Source organism: Tinamus guttatus, unplaced genomic scaffold, assembly GCF_059628265.1.
Source record: "Tinamus guttatus ecotype Peru unplaced genomic scaffold, ASM5962826v1 Tinamus_guttatus_pri_ptg000199l, whole genome shotgun sequence".
In the NCBI taxonomy this organism is placed as follows: domain Eukaryota; kingdom Metazoa; phylum Chordata; class Aves; order Tinamiformes; family Tinamidae; genus Tinamus; species Tinamus guttatus.
Genome location: NW_028288733.1, coordinates 98,137 through 116,913, shown reverse-complemented (window position 1 = coordinate 116,913; position 18,777 = coordinate 98,137). Strand labels below are relative to the sequence as shown.

Here is an 18,777-nt window from a genome sequence, read left to right as displayed (position 1 = left end):
TGGATAGCCTATTGATTAGGCTCAGCGCAGAATTATTTTTCCCCTCACTTAACTGTAAACAGAGTACAAAATTAGAAACTTGGCTTTTGTCATTGTTGATGATAACATATGACTCATTCACTTGGTTTCTCTCAAGCCCAATAGATGATCAAATGTTTGAAAACCTATTTACATTTCTGTCTATCTAGTGCTCAGGCTGTGAATCATTTCTATCAGTCATAGTGGTGAATGCAGCTTTTGAAAACATTTTCCATTACTTTTTTTTTTTTTTTTTTGGATTTGCAAAGGAGAACAGAAACAGTCTAAAAGATTTCTGGGTCCTTGTAGAAATCTAGCTTATGCACTATTTCAGCATTATGTTTTCCTTATGCTTCTTTCTTTCTTTCTTTCTTCCTTTCTTCCTTTCTTCCTTTCTTCCTTTCTTTCTTTCTTCCTTTCTTCCTTTCTTCCTTTCTTCCTTTCTTCCTTTCTTTCCCTTCCTTCCTTCCTTCCTTCCTTCCTTCCTTCCTTCCTTCCTTCCTTCCTTCCTTCCTTCCTTCCTTCCTTTCTTCCTTTCTTCCTTTCTTTCCCTTCCTTCCTCTTTCTTTCTTTCTTTCTTTCTTTCTTTCTTTCTTTCTTTCTTTCTTTCTTTCTTTCTTTCTCTCTTTCTTTCTTTCTTTCTTTCTTTCTTTCTTTCTTTCTTTCTTTCTTTCTTTCTTTCTTTCTTTCTTTCTTTCTTTCTTTCTTTCTTTCTTTCTTTCTTTCTTTCTTTCTTTCTTTCTTTCTTTCTTTCTTTCTTTCTTTCTTTCTTTCTTTCTTTCTTTCTTTCTTTCTTTCTTTCTTTCTTTCTTTCTTTCTTTCTTTCTTTCTTTCTTTCTTTCTTTCTTTCTTCCTTTCTTTCTTTCCGTCTTTCCGTCTTTCCGTCTTTCCGTCTTTCTTTTCCTCTATTATTTTTCGCTGAAATTTCAGTTACAACCATACCACTGACTTGTCAGCACTAAATACTGATGGAAGAATTGTGAAAGCAGCAGCACAAGCATAGGGAAAACACCCCTATTTTTTTCAGGCTGTCCCTTAAAACTTTCAGGATAGTTAACTGCTTCCTAGTGAAGTTTCAAGGTGTCTATGTTTTCCTTTCAGGTTTCCCATCAATTGCTTTCAAACGTTGGCAGCTATTTGCAATGTGTGTGCTGTGCACAGCTGTTACAAGATGCTCAAGGGCACCTTTGTGTGAATTCAGACAAGCCTTCATCTGTGGAGGATAGTAGTGTCCTGTAGTTAATGTTAGCCTGATATTATTGTGAATCTCTGCAAGATTTTAAATGGGAGGTAGAAGAAAACCTGTCTGTAGTGAAGAATGGTGGAGGAGTTGATTAATTTGTCACTTTAATTGTTATTTTTGGCAGGTTGGCATGGTGTAGACTGCTCGATAAATTGTCCCAGCGGTACCTGGGGACTTGGCTGCAACTTGACTTGCCAGTGCCTCAATGGAGGGGCTTGCAATGCTCTGGACGGAACCTGTACCTGTGCCCCTGGGTGGAGAGGAGAAAAATGTGAACTCCCTTGCCAGGTAATTTCATATGTTTCACTGAGCATCACGTACAGGGTATGGGGCAAAGAGAAGCTCGTGCGGTTCTTCTGGGTTCATGAGGCAAAGTCTCCTAAGGAGCTTTTCCTCTGGTTGGTGTCCGCTCTCAGTTGGCGTTCAAGATCTGTGACATGCCTCAAGAAATTTTCTGGAAGAGTTCCACTGTGTGAATGTAGGCAAGATGACCATCCAAGAAATGCCTACACAAAAATAAGTTTCAAAGATGAGTATTTTTTGTGCTTTTACCCTCAAAAGCCTGACCTTGAACATTTCACCAGCTGCTTTAGAATGTGTTGAAAAACTTATTACCAGGTTTTTCCCTCTCTTTCAGCTGCTAATCAGAAATAAAATGCTATCCAAATTGCTCCCATGAAGCTACTTTAGATGGAACACATGGGTGAAAAATGTAAGAAAAATATTCCACATCTAGCAAAATGATTCTAATAAATTTATATCTGCAGCAAAGCATGAATGACAAACTTTCCTTTTTGGTTGGATATGTAGGCCCCCTTATCACCTGATCCTGTTTCAGAGTGTTGCCTTGTGTTAGGATTTTGGCTTCTCTTATTTCTCAGACTTTGAGAAACACATAGATTAGAAATCACTGCACAGGCAAAGACATGCTTCTAATTAGTTCAGCTCCATTTTGTAATATGTAGTTTAGAGAAGCCATTAAAAACACATAATTTCAAAATGTAAAAAAAGTATAATTGAAAAATAATTTGCATAATTATGTAATTGTTTTCTTTGGAATATATTTCATAAACAAAAAATGAAATATTCTGTGTGAAACTGGGGCCTTCCAGCACCCATTTCTTCCCACAATGACTTGAATTTTCTGGAAATATTTTAACAAACTTCATATTTTAAAAAACTTATTCCTTCTCCCTGGCCCTTTTCCTCTCTATTTCTTCCTTTCACATTTGCAAAACTATCCATACAGTAGTTATTGGTCTAACACAATTAACCCAAATGGATTACCTGAACTGAACAGGGAGACTGTAATTCCTCACCCATGTCATATACAAGCTTTTAACAAACATTGTTGAGCAATGACATGGTAGGAGCAGCCAAATTACAGCATAGGATTGAAGGCCACACCTTTGTTTTGAATGGAAGTCTGATGTTTTGCACTGCTCTCAGAATATTCAGAAGCAATCTTTTCCAGGGTGTTATGCTTTCAGTTTTTAGTTATGGTACTATATTCACTGATACAGAAAATGTGTCAAATCATTCTGGAAAGCCAGTAAGAATACTATCACTCCCTATTTATACAGTTTTTCCAACAAAAGCATGAGTGCATCTTCAACAGAAATCATATTTTTTAGGCAGGTTTGTTTACCACTTAGTGCCTGATTCTGATAAGATCTTCAGATGATGAAATTTTCTAATCCATTAGCTCTTCCAGAACTGGCATAGTAAAAGAGCAAGGTATTGTTTCATGGCATTTGTCTCACTCTTTCAATTCTAGGAAAACAATGCTTATAGTACATTTCCATATCAAATACCTCAGTGTGCTTCTTCTTGCATGTGTGTCCCCCCTCTCTCTCTCTTTCTCTCTCTATCAAACAATAACCAAAAGGTTTTATGTATTTTCAACACATTTTTTGCCACAAAATTCCAGAGCAGCAAACAGAGAAGTACTTGAGATATGTTCTATGACATCTGCATTTTTTTCTTCATTGAACCACAGTTGCTGGCAATTTATTTAATCAGCATATTTCAATTTGTTTCAGTACACTTAGAAAATTAATATTACTGCCCAATCACTTTAATATGTTATTAATGTTAATAGTCTATTACTGCCCAATCCGTTGGACAAAATGTACAGCAGACTATAATTATCTCTTTTCAGTATTATATTTAAGGATTTCTTGTATTTCAAAATCTGATCTGGTGTATCTGATCTGATGTATTTTTTTTTTTTGGTGTTTAGTGGATTATTGAGACCAGCAGAACGCTCCTTGTTCTTGAGCAGTGTATGATTTTGTTCTCTTAAGACTTGAAAAAGTGTGATTTGAATAGCAAAATTCTGAGGAACTCTGTAGAAATGTAGGCATGAACCTCAAAGAACAGCAGATGAATTTTGATACAGGTTTTATTCCAATTTTTAACATGACTGTGACTATTTTTTACCCTTGAATTTAAATGATTTGGCTATGTCAGGTTTTAAACCTTATGTGCTTTCTTCTGTTTTCTTTGGTATAAGTAGTCTCCAAAACATGATCATATTCCCAGGTCTGGTGTTCCCAAGATTTTCTTTTAGCTCTGACAAGCTTGCTATAATTTCACGTTAGTGTTGCACTTTGTCTTCTTTTGAGAGAACAGTTTTAAATTCATACTCTGTACAGACCAGGTTCTTGGATTCATTTCATACAGTATTGCTCCTAAAATGTATGTGACAACTTACTAAGAAGTACAGAAGTAAGATTCAAATATTTAGATATATTTGAGTGAATGAAAGAAAATGTAGACTATTATAATTTACTAGAAGCCAGAATTGTTTTGCTGAAAGTAAGCTGGTTATGGATTCAGGAGAGATTGACAGTCGGTTTGTGAGGCAGGACTTCAAATCTCAATTTCTCATTTCGGCATTTTTGGTCCCCAGGATGGTACGTATGGCATGGGCTGTGCTGAGCGCTGTGACTGCAGCCACGCAGATGGATGTCATCCAACCACTGGTTACTGCCGCTGCCTACCAGGATGGTCAGGTACAAAAGAGATTGTTGAGAAGGTTGATGAGAGATTTCCAGTATGATGGGAACAGTTGTTAACTTTCATTTGTTGGGTCTAAGAGGGGTAAGTGGGGTTGGAAGGAGAAAGGCAGCTGTTCTGTGGGTTCTTGCATCCCTTCCTGGGATCATGGGCACCGCAATTCTTGTTGGGGTCTGAGAGTCTTAAAACTCAGGCACCTCCACGAGATGGTTCTTAATGAAAATGGGAAATAACTGCAGATATGCAGGGTCGTGCTGGCAGCCTTGGTAAGGAAAGTATCTCTTTCAGGAACCTGGAAAGCTTTGATTAGGCAGCAAAAAGACACTAACTCCTGCAGAAGTTGTAAGTTTAGTTTCTCAGAAACTTTCGCAAAAAAAATTTGCTCTGCGCATATTTTGTTCTGTATGAAAAACATTTTTTTTCACGTAGCTTCTCTGACATATGTAACATGTTCATCAAAATTGTGTTTGATGCTGCTTTTGAATGATCTCGTTGGGGGAAAACAAGATTTAAGAAAGAGAACAACACAGTTAAGCTAAGAAGAAGGGCAGGCTATTAAGATAATGCCCCCTTTACCTGTAGAAGGTAGTTTTTCTTCCCACATGGATCTCTAAGCTCGAACTACTAGAAAAACATTTCCATCTTCAATAACTGTCCTTACTTCATCTTGTAAGTTTATTTTTTGGTCTATTCTGCACTTTGTATCTCACTACCGTACTATATTATGGCTAGGGTATGGTTTCATGTCCCCAGTATTTATGGAATGATTCTGTTTGGTAGGGAAAAGTCAGCATGAAGAAGCACACTTTAGGTGAAGCAAATATGTGCCTGCTGTGGTAGGAAAGGAGTTTGTTTTGTTATTTCAGTTACAGTCCAGCAGTATTTATCATCTCACTCATTTATAAGCTAACATTTTCAGAATTGACTTACCGTCCATGAAATAAGTTTTTTTTGTTTGTTTTGTTTTGTTTTTCCCTCTGGTGCTTCCAGGCATATTAGATGAAAGTGAGTAATCTATAGCAAGTGATTAATTCGACAAATTTAGTGAAGTATTGTGCTCACAAAAAGTTCGCCAAGGTCCTCAGATATAATCCCTGTTGATTTTTTCCCTAAGATTTGATTTCCTTTAAGTATATATATATTTTAAAGTTTTGTAATGTCTGGTCAGAGACATTTTGCTCCAAGTATTTAAATTTCAGGTTGATTGAATGTAATTGGTCACAGCTCACATGGTGTTATTTCTACTGCCTGTTTGGGTGAACGTGACTTTTATGATTATGAGTGTGGGAAAAATCTGAGGAGGATACGAACATAGGCAGGAAAGTTTCCTGCTTTGCCTTGGAACACAACCACCATTTCTCGCCTGTGTAATTTGTTGTATATTCAGCTTTTGTTAGGTTCTTTGAAGCAGCCTGTCTCCCTGTTGTGACCCTATTCAGTGTGAAAGAGGGCTTCCACTGAATGCAGTCACCTAACTGAGCTAGATATTTGTTGATTTTATTCTCTTCCCGCAAGGTGCAGCATGACTGAAACTCAGGCATTCAAATGTCCCTGGGAAATGGGGGACACAAGAGTGCAAATATAAATAAAAGGCATCTGAGTGAATTCTGAAAAAAAATACTATTTGCATTATCGCATCTAGTATTGTTTCTAGAGACACTACTTTGCCTTTTTATGTTATCTTGTTACAGAGTTTACTGCCTTTATAACTGTTTCCCTCATTCTCAGGTAGTCTCAGAAGGGCTACTAATAAGATGTTTAAGGGACTGAAACATCTCTCATGAGGAAAGTCAGAGAGAGCTGGGACTCTTCGGTCTCCATAAAAGAAGGTTGAAAGGGGGGATCTTACCAATATATATCTGCAGGGAAGGTCAGACTCTTCTCAGTGTTGCCCAAAAATAGGATGAGAGGCAATGGGATGCAGTGGGCAAAAACTGAAATACAGGAAGTTCTGTCTGAAGATGAGAAAAATCTTTTTTACCATGAGGATGACAGAGCACTGCCACAGGTTGTCCAGAAGGTTTGGAGAGTCTCCTTCCTTAGAGACATTCAGAAGCCATCAATGGGCAACATGCTGTGGGTGACCTTGCTAGAGCAGTGGGACTGGGCTAGGTGATCTCCAGATGACCCTTTCAGCATCAACCATTCTGTGAGTGTGTTTACATGTGTGAACATACTTGCTACAACTTCTGTTTGAATCTAATCAAAATAAAATTTCCTAAGCTAGTAAACTTACTGAATAAAAATAACCATGTAAAAGCATGTGAAGAGTTGCTTGAATAGCTTTGGTGCATAGAGTCAGGTGTTCGCAAGTTCTCTGAATACTGTTCAAAATAAGTCTTGTCTTCCAGCAGTGAGACAAATAATCAGAATGACCAATTGTATGTAAATAAACTTCTTAAAGCAGAATAAAACAACTATGACCCAGGCAGTGTAGTGTATCTAACCAAAGATGTGACTGAGGACTTTAAATAATACTATTTATCTTGACTACACTTTAATTCAACTGAGGTAATGAAATGGAAGGAGTATTCTTGACTTTAATGAAGACTCGTTCTTTTCTTCATATTTAAAAAGGAAAAACATTTCAGTAAAGAGACAATGCATGATTATTGATAAGCTTGAGTTATTCGTCTCCGGACGGTGTCATCAGAACGGTAAACATATCAGAGACTAGTTTCAACACGTTGGTGTCTAGATGCCTAGACACACAATAAGACATAAACAGGATAGTTAACTTTGTACCCAATGTCTGGAAAAATCCTCCTCCCACACTTCATATGTCAGAGTAATCTGACCCACCAGGAATCTGTCTTTACTTATGTAGTGACTTATATTTGGAAGGGTTTAAAAGTAAAAAAAACCTCTAGAAACAGGTTCTCAAATAGCTGTACTGTAACATTACATTGCAAAGATAGCATTAGACTGTAGGATTAAGAAGGCTTATTGTATACATATTTGTATGCACAATAGGTTAAGCAGGTGGGGAATTTGTGAAAATAAAGTATTACCGTATAATAAGTGATGTTAGATTAGATTTGTTAAAGTAGTTATCTGACTTGCTTGGCTTTGGTGGTTAATAGTACTTACCAAAATAAAATGAATAAAAATACATGCCCTTGGGTCACTCCAATGCTAATCTGACCCAAATTAAGGATTTCTAATGAACATTTAGAGGGGTACATTTGAGGAAGCTTAAGAATGTAAACCGTGAGTCTCTCTTCTTTTTTGACATGAATGAGGTGATGAATCCATTATGAATTTCCCCAAATGTTTTGATGCACCGAAGTTATATATATTTTCTAAAAGGATACTTTGAGTGTAGTATTTTCTTTAGATCTAGCAGCTTGCACTTTCCCCAGGGAATTTCATGAAGGGCTTTGGTATATAACTTTGCAGAAATAAATTGTAGGTGGCAATTTTTCCTGTGCGGGACGACACAGTTGTGCCATAATTTGGTGGAGGGAGGGAGACAAGGAACACACTGCATGGGACCCTAACCTGGTACAGTGCACACTCGTCCTGGAAGTAAAGAAGAGGCTTAAGGCTTCTGTGCTGCCATTCAGAGAGACCTAGACAGGTTGGAGAGTTGGGCAGAGAGGAACCTCAGGGGGTTCAACAAGGGCAAGTGCAGGGTCCTGCACCTGGGGAGGAATAACCCCAGGCACCAGGACAGATGAGGGGTTGACCTGCTGGAAAGCAGCTCCACAGAGAGGGATTTGTGAGTCCTGGTTGACAACAAGTTACCCATGAGGCAGCAATGTGCCCTCGTGGCCAGGGAGGCCAATGGGATCCTGGATCCTGCATCAGGAGGAGCGTTGCCAGCAGGTGGAGGGAGGGGATCCTGCCCCTCTGCTCAGCAATGGTGAGGCCGCACCTGGAGTATTGGGGGCAGTTCTGGGCTACCCAGCACAAGAGGGATGTGGAGCTGCTGGAGAGGGTTCAGCAGAGAGCAACAAAGATGATTAAGGGACTGGAGCAGCTATCGTATGAGGAAAGACTAAGTGAGCTGGGCCTGTTTAGTCTGGAGAAAAGAAGGCTGAGAGAAGATTTGATCAACATGTTCAAGTACCTGAGGGGTGATTGTAGGGAGGATGGGGCCAGGCTGTTCTTCGTGGTGGCCGGTGACAGGATGAGGGGTAATGAGTGCAAGTTGAAACGTAGGAAATTTAATCTCCATATGAGGAAGAACTCTTGACTGTGAGGGTGAGAGAGCCCTGGAACAGGCTGCCCAGAGAGGCTGTGGAGTCTCCTCCTCTGGAGATCTTCCAAACCTGCCTGGATGCCACCCTGTGCCACGTGGTGTCCCTGTGCTTTAGGTGTCCCTGCTGGAGCAGGGGGGTTGGACTAGGTGATCTCTAGAGGTCCCTTCCAATCTCAACCACTCTGTGATTCTGTGATTCTTAAGCTGGCAAAAGAGTTATAGCTGAGTAGCTTAAGGCAGCCTAACTGACAGACTACCCTTTGATTTGGTGTAAAGATTCAGCTGCATTGAGCATTAAGACACAAATAAGATGCCATATAGTTTAGTTTTTGAAATAATTCTTTCCTTCTTTTTGAATATGCATGTTAATTTTTGCTCTTCGTTTATAAACAAAACTGCAAATTCTATTATGTCATGCGTGATCATAAAACTCAATAAGTAATTAGAATTAATCCTTTAAAAAATTACACTGTTGTTCTGTTCTCTACTGTTACCTAAGAGCATACTTGCATCTTTCACTCAAAAAAAAAAACCCAAAGTTGTTTTGCTTGTAGGACTCCCATTGAAGATTTCTCTGTGATTTTTACCAACAGTGCTCATTACAGAGCAGTTTTTAATTTTTCTTCGAAAAGTGAGAGTTAACACTGTTGGCTTTTCCTGGCAGTCTCACAATTCAAACATGTTCCAGGAGCTGCATGACATGATGGTACAAATGAGGAAAGTCCGCCCACACTGAGGGTGATGTTTGCCCCAAAACATCCTTTATCATTTTAACTGTAATTTTAATTAACTTCTCTTAATTTGGTATACTTGCAATAGTTGAACAGTGGAAAAGAGGAAGAAGCATTAGAGAGTCATAAAGCAGAAGAACGGTGTAATAAACTTTTTTCTCCTCCTAGATAGTTAAGTCTCTTTAATGATAGTTAAATCTCTCCTAGTAGTTTATACTGTAATTGAGAGATGCCTAAAAAATTAGAGAATTTATATCCTCGCAAACCAAGATTTCCCATTAAGTCACTGTAAGAAGAGCCAAGGTTTTCCTTCGGATGCTTGGCTTATTAGTGGTAAAACATTACTCCTGTGCTTTGTTGGACATGGTTTTCTTGGATCTTTCAGTTCTTGCAGAAATGCCATGTCACACTGATTGTAACTTTAAATATCAATTGAGAGGTTATATGATGCCGGAGATTACAAAATACCACCGGTCTGCTGTCTGTACCAAAACAACAGCTTTGTTTTATGGAAAAGACAGATGCAGTAGCATGAGCCTGCGTAACCCCAGCGCACAGAGCGGCTCCATGTGTCCAACACAGATTGGGTGTTGGTGGCTTTTCGCTGAGCTGGCCACCTGCTGGCGCTGGTCACGCTGTCCGGCCCTGGATGCATTGTTCCTTCAAGGAACTGCTGTGCCATCCCACATGCTCCTGACATGATATCCAAAAAGCACCTTTGCTGCTGGATTGCCCACCGAGAGACTTGCCCCCGCCTTGCCCGTGTAAATATGTTGGTTCCCTAGGGAGCGTGGACAAGAAGTCTAGCTTTTAATGTGAATATGGGGGGCAGTTTTCATGCTGTGTACAAGAAAAAAAGATATAAAAGGTCTTCCTCAGCTTAATGCTGACAAATGATCTGCCTCTGAACAGCACATAGGGTGCTAATGCCCAGTGCACCTGAGCCGATCCCCTTGCTGTCCTAGGCTGGCTGCTGGGATCCGAGGTTTCCCTCTACTGCTGCTGATTTCTGCCTTGGGAGCATGAATGTTCAGAATGGCACAGAGTGAAATCACATGTGGACCCGGTGGCGTGAGAAAATGCATATTTACTTCCCAAAATGAGGGAGACAGGTTCTGTATTATTTAGTAAGGGTGCTGGCCTGTCCTAAGATAGGACTTCATTGTGTCTGTTCTATTGCTATGCATTGTGATGAGTCTTCATGATGGGGAAGGAAATATTTTTAAGGACAATTCTAAATTGGTAAATTGAATACATTTGTTCTTTACCTGCCAAGAAGGCAAGAAAAGGAGAATATTATTTTCTTGTGGTTACCTGAAAGGTACTAGGTGAGAAAAAAAGTATCACTGAACTGGATAATAGTGTGCAACAGCAATACCACTTTGGATACGATCTTTGGGAAGAGAACAGGATTATCTCACAAGTGATTTTTCTACTAGAAATTATAGATACTGCAGTTTCTTCAAACTCTGACACAACGCAGTTTTTGTATGGGAGTTTTTTTGTAGCCGGCTTCCTACAAAAGCTCCCAGGCAGAAGCTCTTCTGCTCTAGTCCTGCGGCAGTGAAGAAGCAACAGTCTGAACTTCTGGAGAAAAATCATGGATCTTTTCATTAGCAACTTAATTTGAGACATTTATATCTATTCTTCCAGCACTCTTCAGCTTAAGAGTGAGGCCTCTTCTTCCCTTAAGGCAATGAGAGCATTTCTAAATAATGCCTCTGAAGTTTTGCACCTCTTTCCCAAGCTGCCTCACTCACCTTCACCAAGCCTTCCCCTATCAGCAGTCCTAGCTTCCTTCAGCAGAAACATTCTGGTGTTTACCACAGCTTTCCTCAAGTAGTTAAATTTAAAAGGAAAGAACTTGGAGCGTAATGGAATTTTATCCTTGATTTTAATGAGATCAAGATTTCTCCAAGTTTTGAGGGCCAGATTCTCCTCTGGTTTATGCTGCTACATGAGAAGTACAGCCATATAAAAACAGGCTGTAATTCTGAGACTGTACTGGAAAGTTCCATGTGCCATGAAGACAAATTATATAACAAATACATGTTCTTTACAAGATATATTAAATCATTAGTCTTTAAAGTTTGCATAACTTCCTATCCTTCTAATGGAAGCATAATAGTGAAAAAATGGTGCTTAATCCAATAATAAATTTGTCTTTTAAGATCATAAGAAATAATTTGTAGATTTTCCCCCTTTTAAGTGGTAGAGCAAATCAGCTCTCTGTTGAAGTGACTTGGACAGATCTTTGAGTCACAACATATTAAATATACAGCGTAGGAAGTACGTAAACACTCTCCAAGCGTGGGTAGAAACACTGGTATCCCTCAAGAATTATTTTGCTTCATTCATGCAATTACGGATGCTGGGGGAATGCTGATTTAGATGCAAGGCCCTTGGCATAAAGCACTGGGCATTAAATGCATGAGCGTTTCTCCAGAGCAGCTTAGCTGAAGTTTATCATGCCCATTCAGCGATTGCCTAGCAACTCCAAGGCCGTCAAAGAGCTCTTTGTCCCTGGCTCTGGCAAAAACACTTCCTCACCATCCCCTTATCAGTATCAAAATCAACACGCAAACTTTCCAAAAGCAGTTTTATCACATAAGAAATTAGTGCTGTCTTTAAATGGTGGCAATGATATGGCAGTGCGCCATTGGTGACATTATGGTAAAGCCAAGTCAAATCTTCCCTTCCAGGTTTCTGTAAAAAGATATATATGTATATACATAAAAAATATATTTTTATGATTTCTGACTATTTTATAAAAGCATAGCTTTCCCTGCTGAAATTTCATATAAAGCATCTGACTTTACATCATACTTATGTATCTGGCATACATATTTATTTTTTTACAGCTATAAAATGTGAGTTTTCTCTTTATAAGTGATTTTGGGCTTATCTAAATAAAAGTGGGTAAACAAAATTTAGAACTATTTGTATAAAGATACTCAGTGCCACTGAACCAGTCTTGTCTTCCAGCTTTATTGCAGTTGTTCTTTGTCACACTCATGCACACAGGTTCAAACTGGTAGTGATCAATAGCAGATTTAATAAAAAACGTCCTACAGTGAAAATGATGTAATATTCAGCACAGCTTGAGTACATTAGATCGTCATAATAATTATGCAGTGGTATTTAGGATGCACTTTCTTTTCTGTAAATGGGGAAATACCATTCTTCACCTGACTACCTCATGAGGTGTGGAAGTAAAGAAAAGATTATCTCTTTTTTTTTTTTTTTCATTTTCCTCTATGGAGAATTTTCCCTGATGGTTACCGGAGGGGCTTGCTCCTTTTTTTTTGGGGGGGGGGGAGGGTTTAATGGTGTGATTGGCTCTTTCAAGCATCGTGGTCCTAAGTTGCATGGGGCTCGTTGTCTTTTCTATGCCAGTGCACCCAGTATCACCCTTTGACACGGCACTGTCATAAAGCATCCTCTGTGCACAGATCAAGACGATATAATTGAGCCTGGTGTTATTGTATGTCACTGCTCTACATAATCTCAGATAATGCACTATGGTAACTCTTGGCAACTGCTGACTTGTTAATAGTGACCATTGTGTATCAAGCGCCACAGAAACCCATTAAAACCCGGCAAAGAATGGCTTTTCTCTAGCAGGGTTCACTGAGTGACACTGGGTATGATATAACAAATAATACTCAGGCGAATGGAGTGTCAGGTTTAGTTCTGACATCCCTTGAATGTGTGAGCTTGTTTTCTTCACCGATTTAAAAACACAAGTTTCCAAACTTGGGAACCTCAAGCAGAGCAATTTTAAGCATCTGAAATAAGTTTTAAAAAATGCAATGAGCTCATCTTGTTCATGTGCTTCACCAGCATCTCTCAGACCACCATTTATTTATTTATTTATTTATTTATGCACAAATAGGGACTTACTTAAATACCTACGATTCTCAGTTTTTGGCAATAAATTAATTTCAGGTCAATATTAATCAAATAATCAATGTCACCCCAGGGCTGCTGGTTGACCTATGTATTGTCGTCTGCCACTCAATATGTGGCTTCTGAAAACCAAATGTTTTCTCTGTCGCTAGGATTATTTGGTGCAGTCTGTTGAATCAAGTATTTGTTCAGTGATTCAAGCTGTTGATTGTCTTGCAAAGAAACACACAATTTTGAGTCCAGAATTTCACCTTTTCTCTAATTAAAGACTCGATCTTGGCTATAGACTGCTTTATAAGGCCCTGGAGGCTGGGGAATTATCTCTGAGTGGGCTCTATGAATAAATGGGGATGATTTATTTTTCAGTGTTGCGTACGAACACTGAGTTTTGCTCTTCAAAGCTGAAAGGTTTTTTTTTCTTGTCACATGTGAAACTGTTGCTTTTTTAAGACTCTGGCAGCCAGTGAACCTGTGGCATATTTTGCTGCAAATACTTACAAAACAAGAAATACTTGTGGTTGGATTCAGTCCACTTTTCCCTTAGCGAAGTTCTTCATTCAGTAGAGGCACCACGATAATGCTTAATTTTTAATGCAAAGTAGTGTAGACACAATACAGTCTGAGAGCTGCAGTGGTGCCTGCTGGCACTGAACATGCACCGGACTTTTAAAGATGTGGCTATTGGAAAAAAAGCAAACGAGAAGGGTATGTTTACTGCTGCTGTCTTGCAAAGAAAAAAAAAGATAAAACAGTCCACAATTGCATGTTTCCAATCCACTGTTTGCATTATGATTGATGTATAGGGGTTGAGGTCATGGGGATCTGATAATCAATTTTGTGCCAAAAGCGGTTAGACAAAACAGTGGCTGACCAGCATCGCTAACGCCGTGGCGGCTCAGCCTTTTGGAATGCTCACATGGCGGGTCTGAAGCCTTTTGTGCCTTCCACATTTTTCCATTTGGTATGAGGCTTAGCGGTAATCAGCTCACTGCTAATTAGAAGTCATTCTGCATTCTGCTCCCCATTATTACGTTAAATTATCTCAGACCTCAAGAATTCTTACATTCAAAAAGAAAAGTTTCTGCAGTACCTTTTGTCATGTATTTCCCACACAGCAAAGTTGAGAATACGCTTTTGCTGTTTCGAAGCAGCCTCTGTGGAGGAAGCGAAAGCCATTCTTTTGCTGTGTTTGAATTACTTTCTGCTTTTCATTTCTGTTTTTAGTTGTTAAATAGCATATGTCAATAGTGAAAGTGAGATGAATAAAAGGAGATATATATTTATGCATATATATATATATAAGTCTTGGAAAATGATGGAGATATTTGTAATAGAGAGTTTTGCATTCATCTTTGTAGATCTTAAAGCATCAGCAGGCAAGAAGCCTGGAGGTAGCATCCCATGGAGCTCTTATTTTTCAAGTGAATTGGCTACAGAAATACTTTCCTGTTGCAGAGCTTAGGATCAGTCCTTATGCACCTCTCCTCAAAACAGGAATCTAAAAAATCCACTGCTTGGGGATGCAGGGAAGGCAGGAGCAGAGATACAGGTTTAGCTTATTTTATTCTCCTGCTGTTAGTGGCGTATTAATAAATAGTTTTTGTTAGCAGAGTTTTAAGTGTCAGTCCTTGTACAAAGCAAAAGTTTAAACTAATTGTACGAGTTGTGACTGGCTAAGAGCTCTCAATGTACCAGTGATGACCATTCTCCCTCTCTGCATTTGCAGGTATACACTGCGACAGTGTGTGTGCGGAGGGACAGTGGGGCCCTAACTGCTCCTTGTCTTGTTACTGCAAAAACGGAGCCTCGTGCTCTCCCGATGATGGCATCTGCGAGTGTGCGCCAGGCTACAGAGGCACCACGTGTCAGAGAAGTAAGCACGGAATAAATGCCTTGAAATCTCTCATTTCTTTCTCTCCTGCTTGGAATGTGTTTGATATAATTCTGTACTGCTGTGTAAACTGGTGAAACAGTCCTCTTTTGGACATTTTAATTGACAGAAGGTGTGAGTGTAGATAAACGGATGCTACTTAAGTTAACAGTATTTTCAACTGTCTTCCTCTAGCTGCTGTATAACCTTACTTTTATATACTATTTGTACAGTGACTCTGTTGTGCATATGACTTTATAAGAAATAAATACGGTAGGGGAGTCCATTCTAAGGCTAACATTTCCAAAAGTGGTTAACCAACACTGATTTTTTTTAAGGCATATTCTGGTAGCTAAATAATGTGTGCCTGAGTTTCAAAAGTTAAAATCCTTCGCTTCCCCTTGAGTTTGGAAGCCATCATTAGCTTTATTATTGCTTTTATTTAACATTTCTTCTGAAACAGTGAAGAATGGCCAATCGGATCAGGCCTCCCTGCAAGTAAAAGGCATCATAGGTACACATACTTTTGTTTTAAAAATTCTTCTCTGTAAAGTGTAACATTAGCAGGAGAAGAGTCATGAACTGAGGCAAATTGTGTCAGAAGCAGCGAGGCAAAAATAAGATGATGTGCAAAATGTCCACCCATCCAAGGGGATTTGTCACAGCTTGCCTGGTTGTCCTTGGTTCACACTGGGAGAGGGAAAGGTGGTCAGAACAGAGCAATGCCGACTTCTTCACACTGGGAGACTGGCCCTGTTTTCAGAGATCTCGCAGAAACAGAATCAAGAAGCAGGTGGAATAGGCCAAGCAGAGAGGCTACAGGAGGCTACTGCCCTCCAAAAGAGGCAGGAAGAAAGAAGGACCCAGCAAAGGGTTGCCGAGAAGATGAAGGAGAACCAGAGGAAGCCAGGCACAGCAGCGTTTCGGGGTGAAGAGTGTGGTTGCCTTTGGTACTGCTAAATACATTACTGTAGCATTAGTTTCACTTAAGCATTTCTAAGTACAGTAATTATTCTCACTACCTAATCTCAGAAGGCTTTACAGTTAATCAGTTAATCCAAAGGTAGACTAAATGTAAAACATCCTTGTGCCTTGGAACTAATGTGTGTGACGAACACAAGTGGCTTCCCCTCCGATGTCTCTCAGAGCCAGTCTCTCATGCATGGTCCTGAGGCCAGGAGGTCATGCAAATAATTTGGATCCCAATCAGAAAATTCCTTTCCAGTAAACAGGAAGATCTTAAGGCACTGTTTCATTTGGGTAAGGTAAGATATCGAGGGAGATCTGACAGCATATAACTGAAAAGCTGAAACTTAAATGAAATTTAAAATATTAAAAAGATAACAAGTTAGTTTTTCTAAGTGCTAATAGCTGCTTTGCTTTGCAACAGATATTTCACTTGAAGCATTGCCTAATATGCCAATTTATCAGGAAAAAATAAAGAGTGCCCAGAGGGATTAGAGAAACAAAGAGATTTCATGCAACAACCTTTTTTACTTTTTTTCTTCTCCTGTCTATTTGCCTGATTGTGGTGTTCTGCATAAAAGGGACTAGTGCCTTTGGCACAGTCATTAAGTGGAGGACTATTTTTCTGATCTCAAGTTCTGAAAAAATAGGGAGGTGATGTGTAATTAACTGTCTCATGTAATAAGTACAGTGAATACTTAGCTGAAAGGATGGCTTGAAAACATTAATACATCATTTTTCAGTGAAGTAATGGCTAAAATGGTCTAGATTTTTATTCTGAGTTACAAGAGACATTACAAAGCTGAAGTCTACGGTAACTCTACTCAGCAACAGATAAAATTATCACTGTGTTTTTTTCAAGTAATTTTCTTCAAATATGAGATCTTTTAAAAGATGTTTATGAGGTAGAAGATGTGCAGTATATAAGCAAATAAGTATAGTATGTAAATAGGTAGAGTGTCTATATATTTCAAAAATAAAACAAGTACAATGTTTCTGTGTTCCTTGTTTTAAGTAACACTGTATTTGGCTTGATGAATAATAGAATGTGAACTAACCAGTTACTAAATAGAGTATAGATAACCCTCAAGGAAGAGATACAAATCTACTTTATACATGTTTAAAGTATTCTATGTTTATTGGAACTTTATGACTAGTCACCACCACATTATGGTCCTTGTGCATATAGGAAGTAGAGCTAATCAAAGTTAACAGTGAATCCACTAAATAGTAGTTCATGACTGTATAGACTGTGCAAGCGATGGTGACAGTTTGTTCTTTCCACTTCCAGTTTGTTCCCCTGGGTTTTATGGACACCGTTGCAGCCAGACATGCCCCCAGTGCGTGCACAGCAGTGGTCCCTGCCATCACATTACTGGATTATGTGACTGCTTACCTGGATTTACAGGAGCCCTTTGTAATGAAGGTACAAGCTCTAATTAATACTCCTCTAATTACTGTGATGCTTGGTAGACACCAATAATTTTCATTTTATCTATTGTAAGCCTATAAGACCAAAAATATTTATGTTTCTTTTTTCTTAAAATAAAGAAAACATGATCCATGTGCTAAAAAAATAAAATCTAATACTGCTATCCTGTTCTCAGTGTGTCCCAGTGGCAGATTTGGCAAGAACTGCATTGGAATCTGCACATGCACCAACAACGGCACATGTAATCCTATCGACCGGTCTTGTCAGTGCTACCCTGGCTGGATTGGCAGTGACTGCTCCCAGCGTAAGTGTCAACACATTTTTTCCATTGTTTTTCAATAGCTGAACCCTGACTAATTGTTTTCTCTGTGTATTAGTGAAAAAATACTTTCTAAGTGAGAAGTGGTGGTTTAATTGTGTATAATGAAGAGAGATTCACCTTTTTTTTTGTGTTTCATTTGCACTATTACACACTCATTAACATGTGAATTTTCTAAGAAGGTTAGGGGTCTGAAGCATAGGACTCTCAAAAGGGGACTAAGAGGGGATCTATTTGCAGTCTTCCCGTAGCCAAAGAAGAATTACGACAAGATGGATCCAGACATTTCTCAGAATTGCACAGTGAAAGGCCAAGAGATGATGCTCACAGGTTGCAACAAGGGCAACTCTAATTAGACAAAAGAAAAAAAATAGTTTTATTCTGAGAGTGGTCAAGCACTGGAACAGGCCACTTAGAGAGGTTGAAATCTCTGTCCTTGGAGAAACTGAAGAATCTTCATCCTTTGGACAGGACACTAGACTGGTTGCTGGACACCAGAAGTCACTTCCCATGATGCTGTCAGTCTTTCTTTGCATAGTGGCTTGAGACTAGTTGCTAGTCCCATAACAACAATGTTATGAACATGGCATGGCTTGTATTCACAAGTATGACAGAGCTTATGAATGACAGACATATTTTACAAATGACTTCCTGAGGCACTGAAATATTGGGTTGTTTTCACTGCAGTCACATACCACACAGAGCCAGGATTTTCTAAGACCCAAGGTGCAGGACCGTATTTTTTCTTGTTAAACATTTGAGGGTTTTTGTTAAGAATTCATTACATTATGACATTTTATCATTACTTACCACTTTTTAGAAGATTTTCTCCTTCATTTTAAAATAATTTTCAGAGATGCACATTTTTAGTGTTATTGTAATCCACTTGATTTACATATGGTCTTGCTATGCTAAAACATGTGAAGTCTGTTCCTGATTTGAAAAGGTGAAGAGCTTAGCCCTAATTTTCTTCTGTTTCACAGAGTTATTTTATTAAATAATCAGATGTTCTCCTGATACATTGCTAGATCAATCCAAATTAATCACAACATGAAATAAACACC

The 18,777-nt window shown here is 38.9% G+C and overlaps 1 protein-coding gene across 1 annotated transcript in view; it reads left to right on the top strand.

Moving 5' to 3' along the window:
• Window positions 1-18,777, top strand: part of MEGF10 (multiple EGF like domains 10) — a 73,844-nt gene that overhangs the window by 40,618 nt on the left and 14,449 nt on the right. Inside the window, exons 11-15 of the mRNA XM_010222928.2 lie at window positions 1,386-1,549; window positions 4,176-4,278; window positions 14,853-14,999; window positions 17,254-17,388; window positions 17,570-17,698. Of these exons, the coding sequence (XP_010221230.2) occupies window positions 1,386-1,549; window positions 4,176-4,278; window positions 14,853-14,999; window positions 17,254-17,388; window positions 17,570-17,698 (678 nt within the window). The remainder of the gene's footprint in view (window positions 1-1,385; window positions 1,550-4,175; window positions 4,279-14,852; window positions 15,000-17,253; window positions 17,389-17,569; window positions 17,699-18,777) is intronic.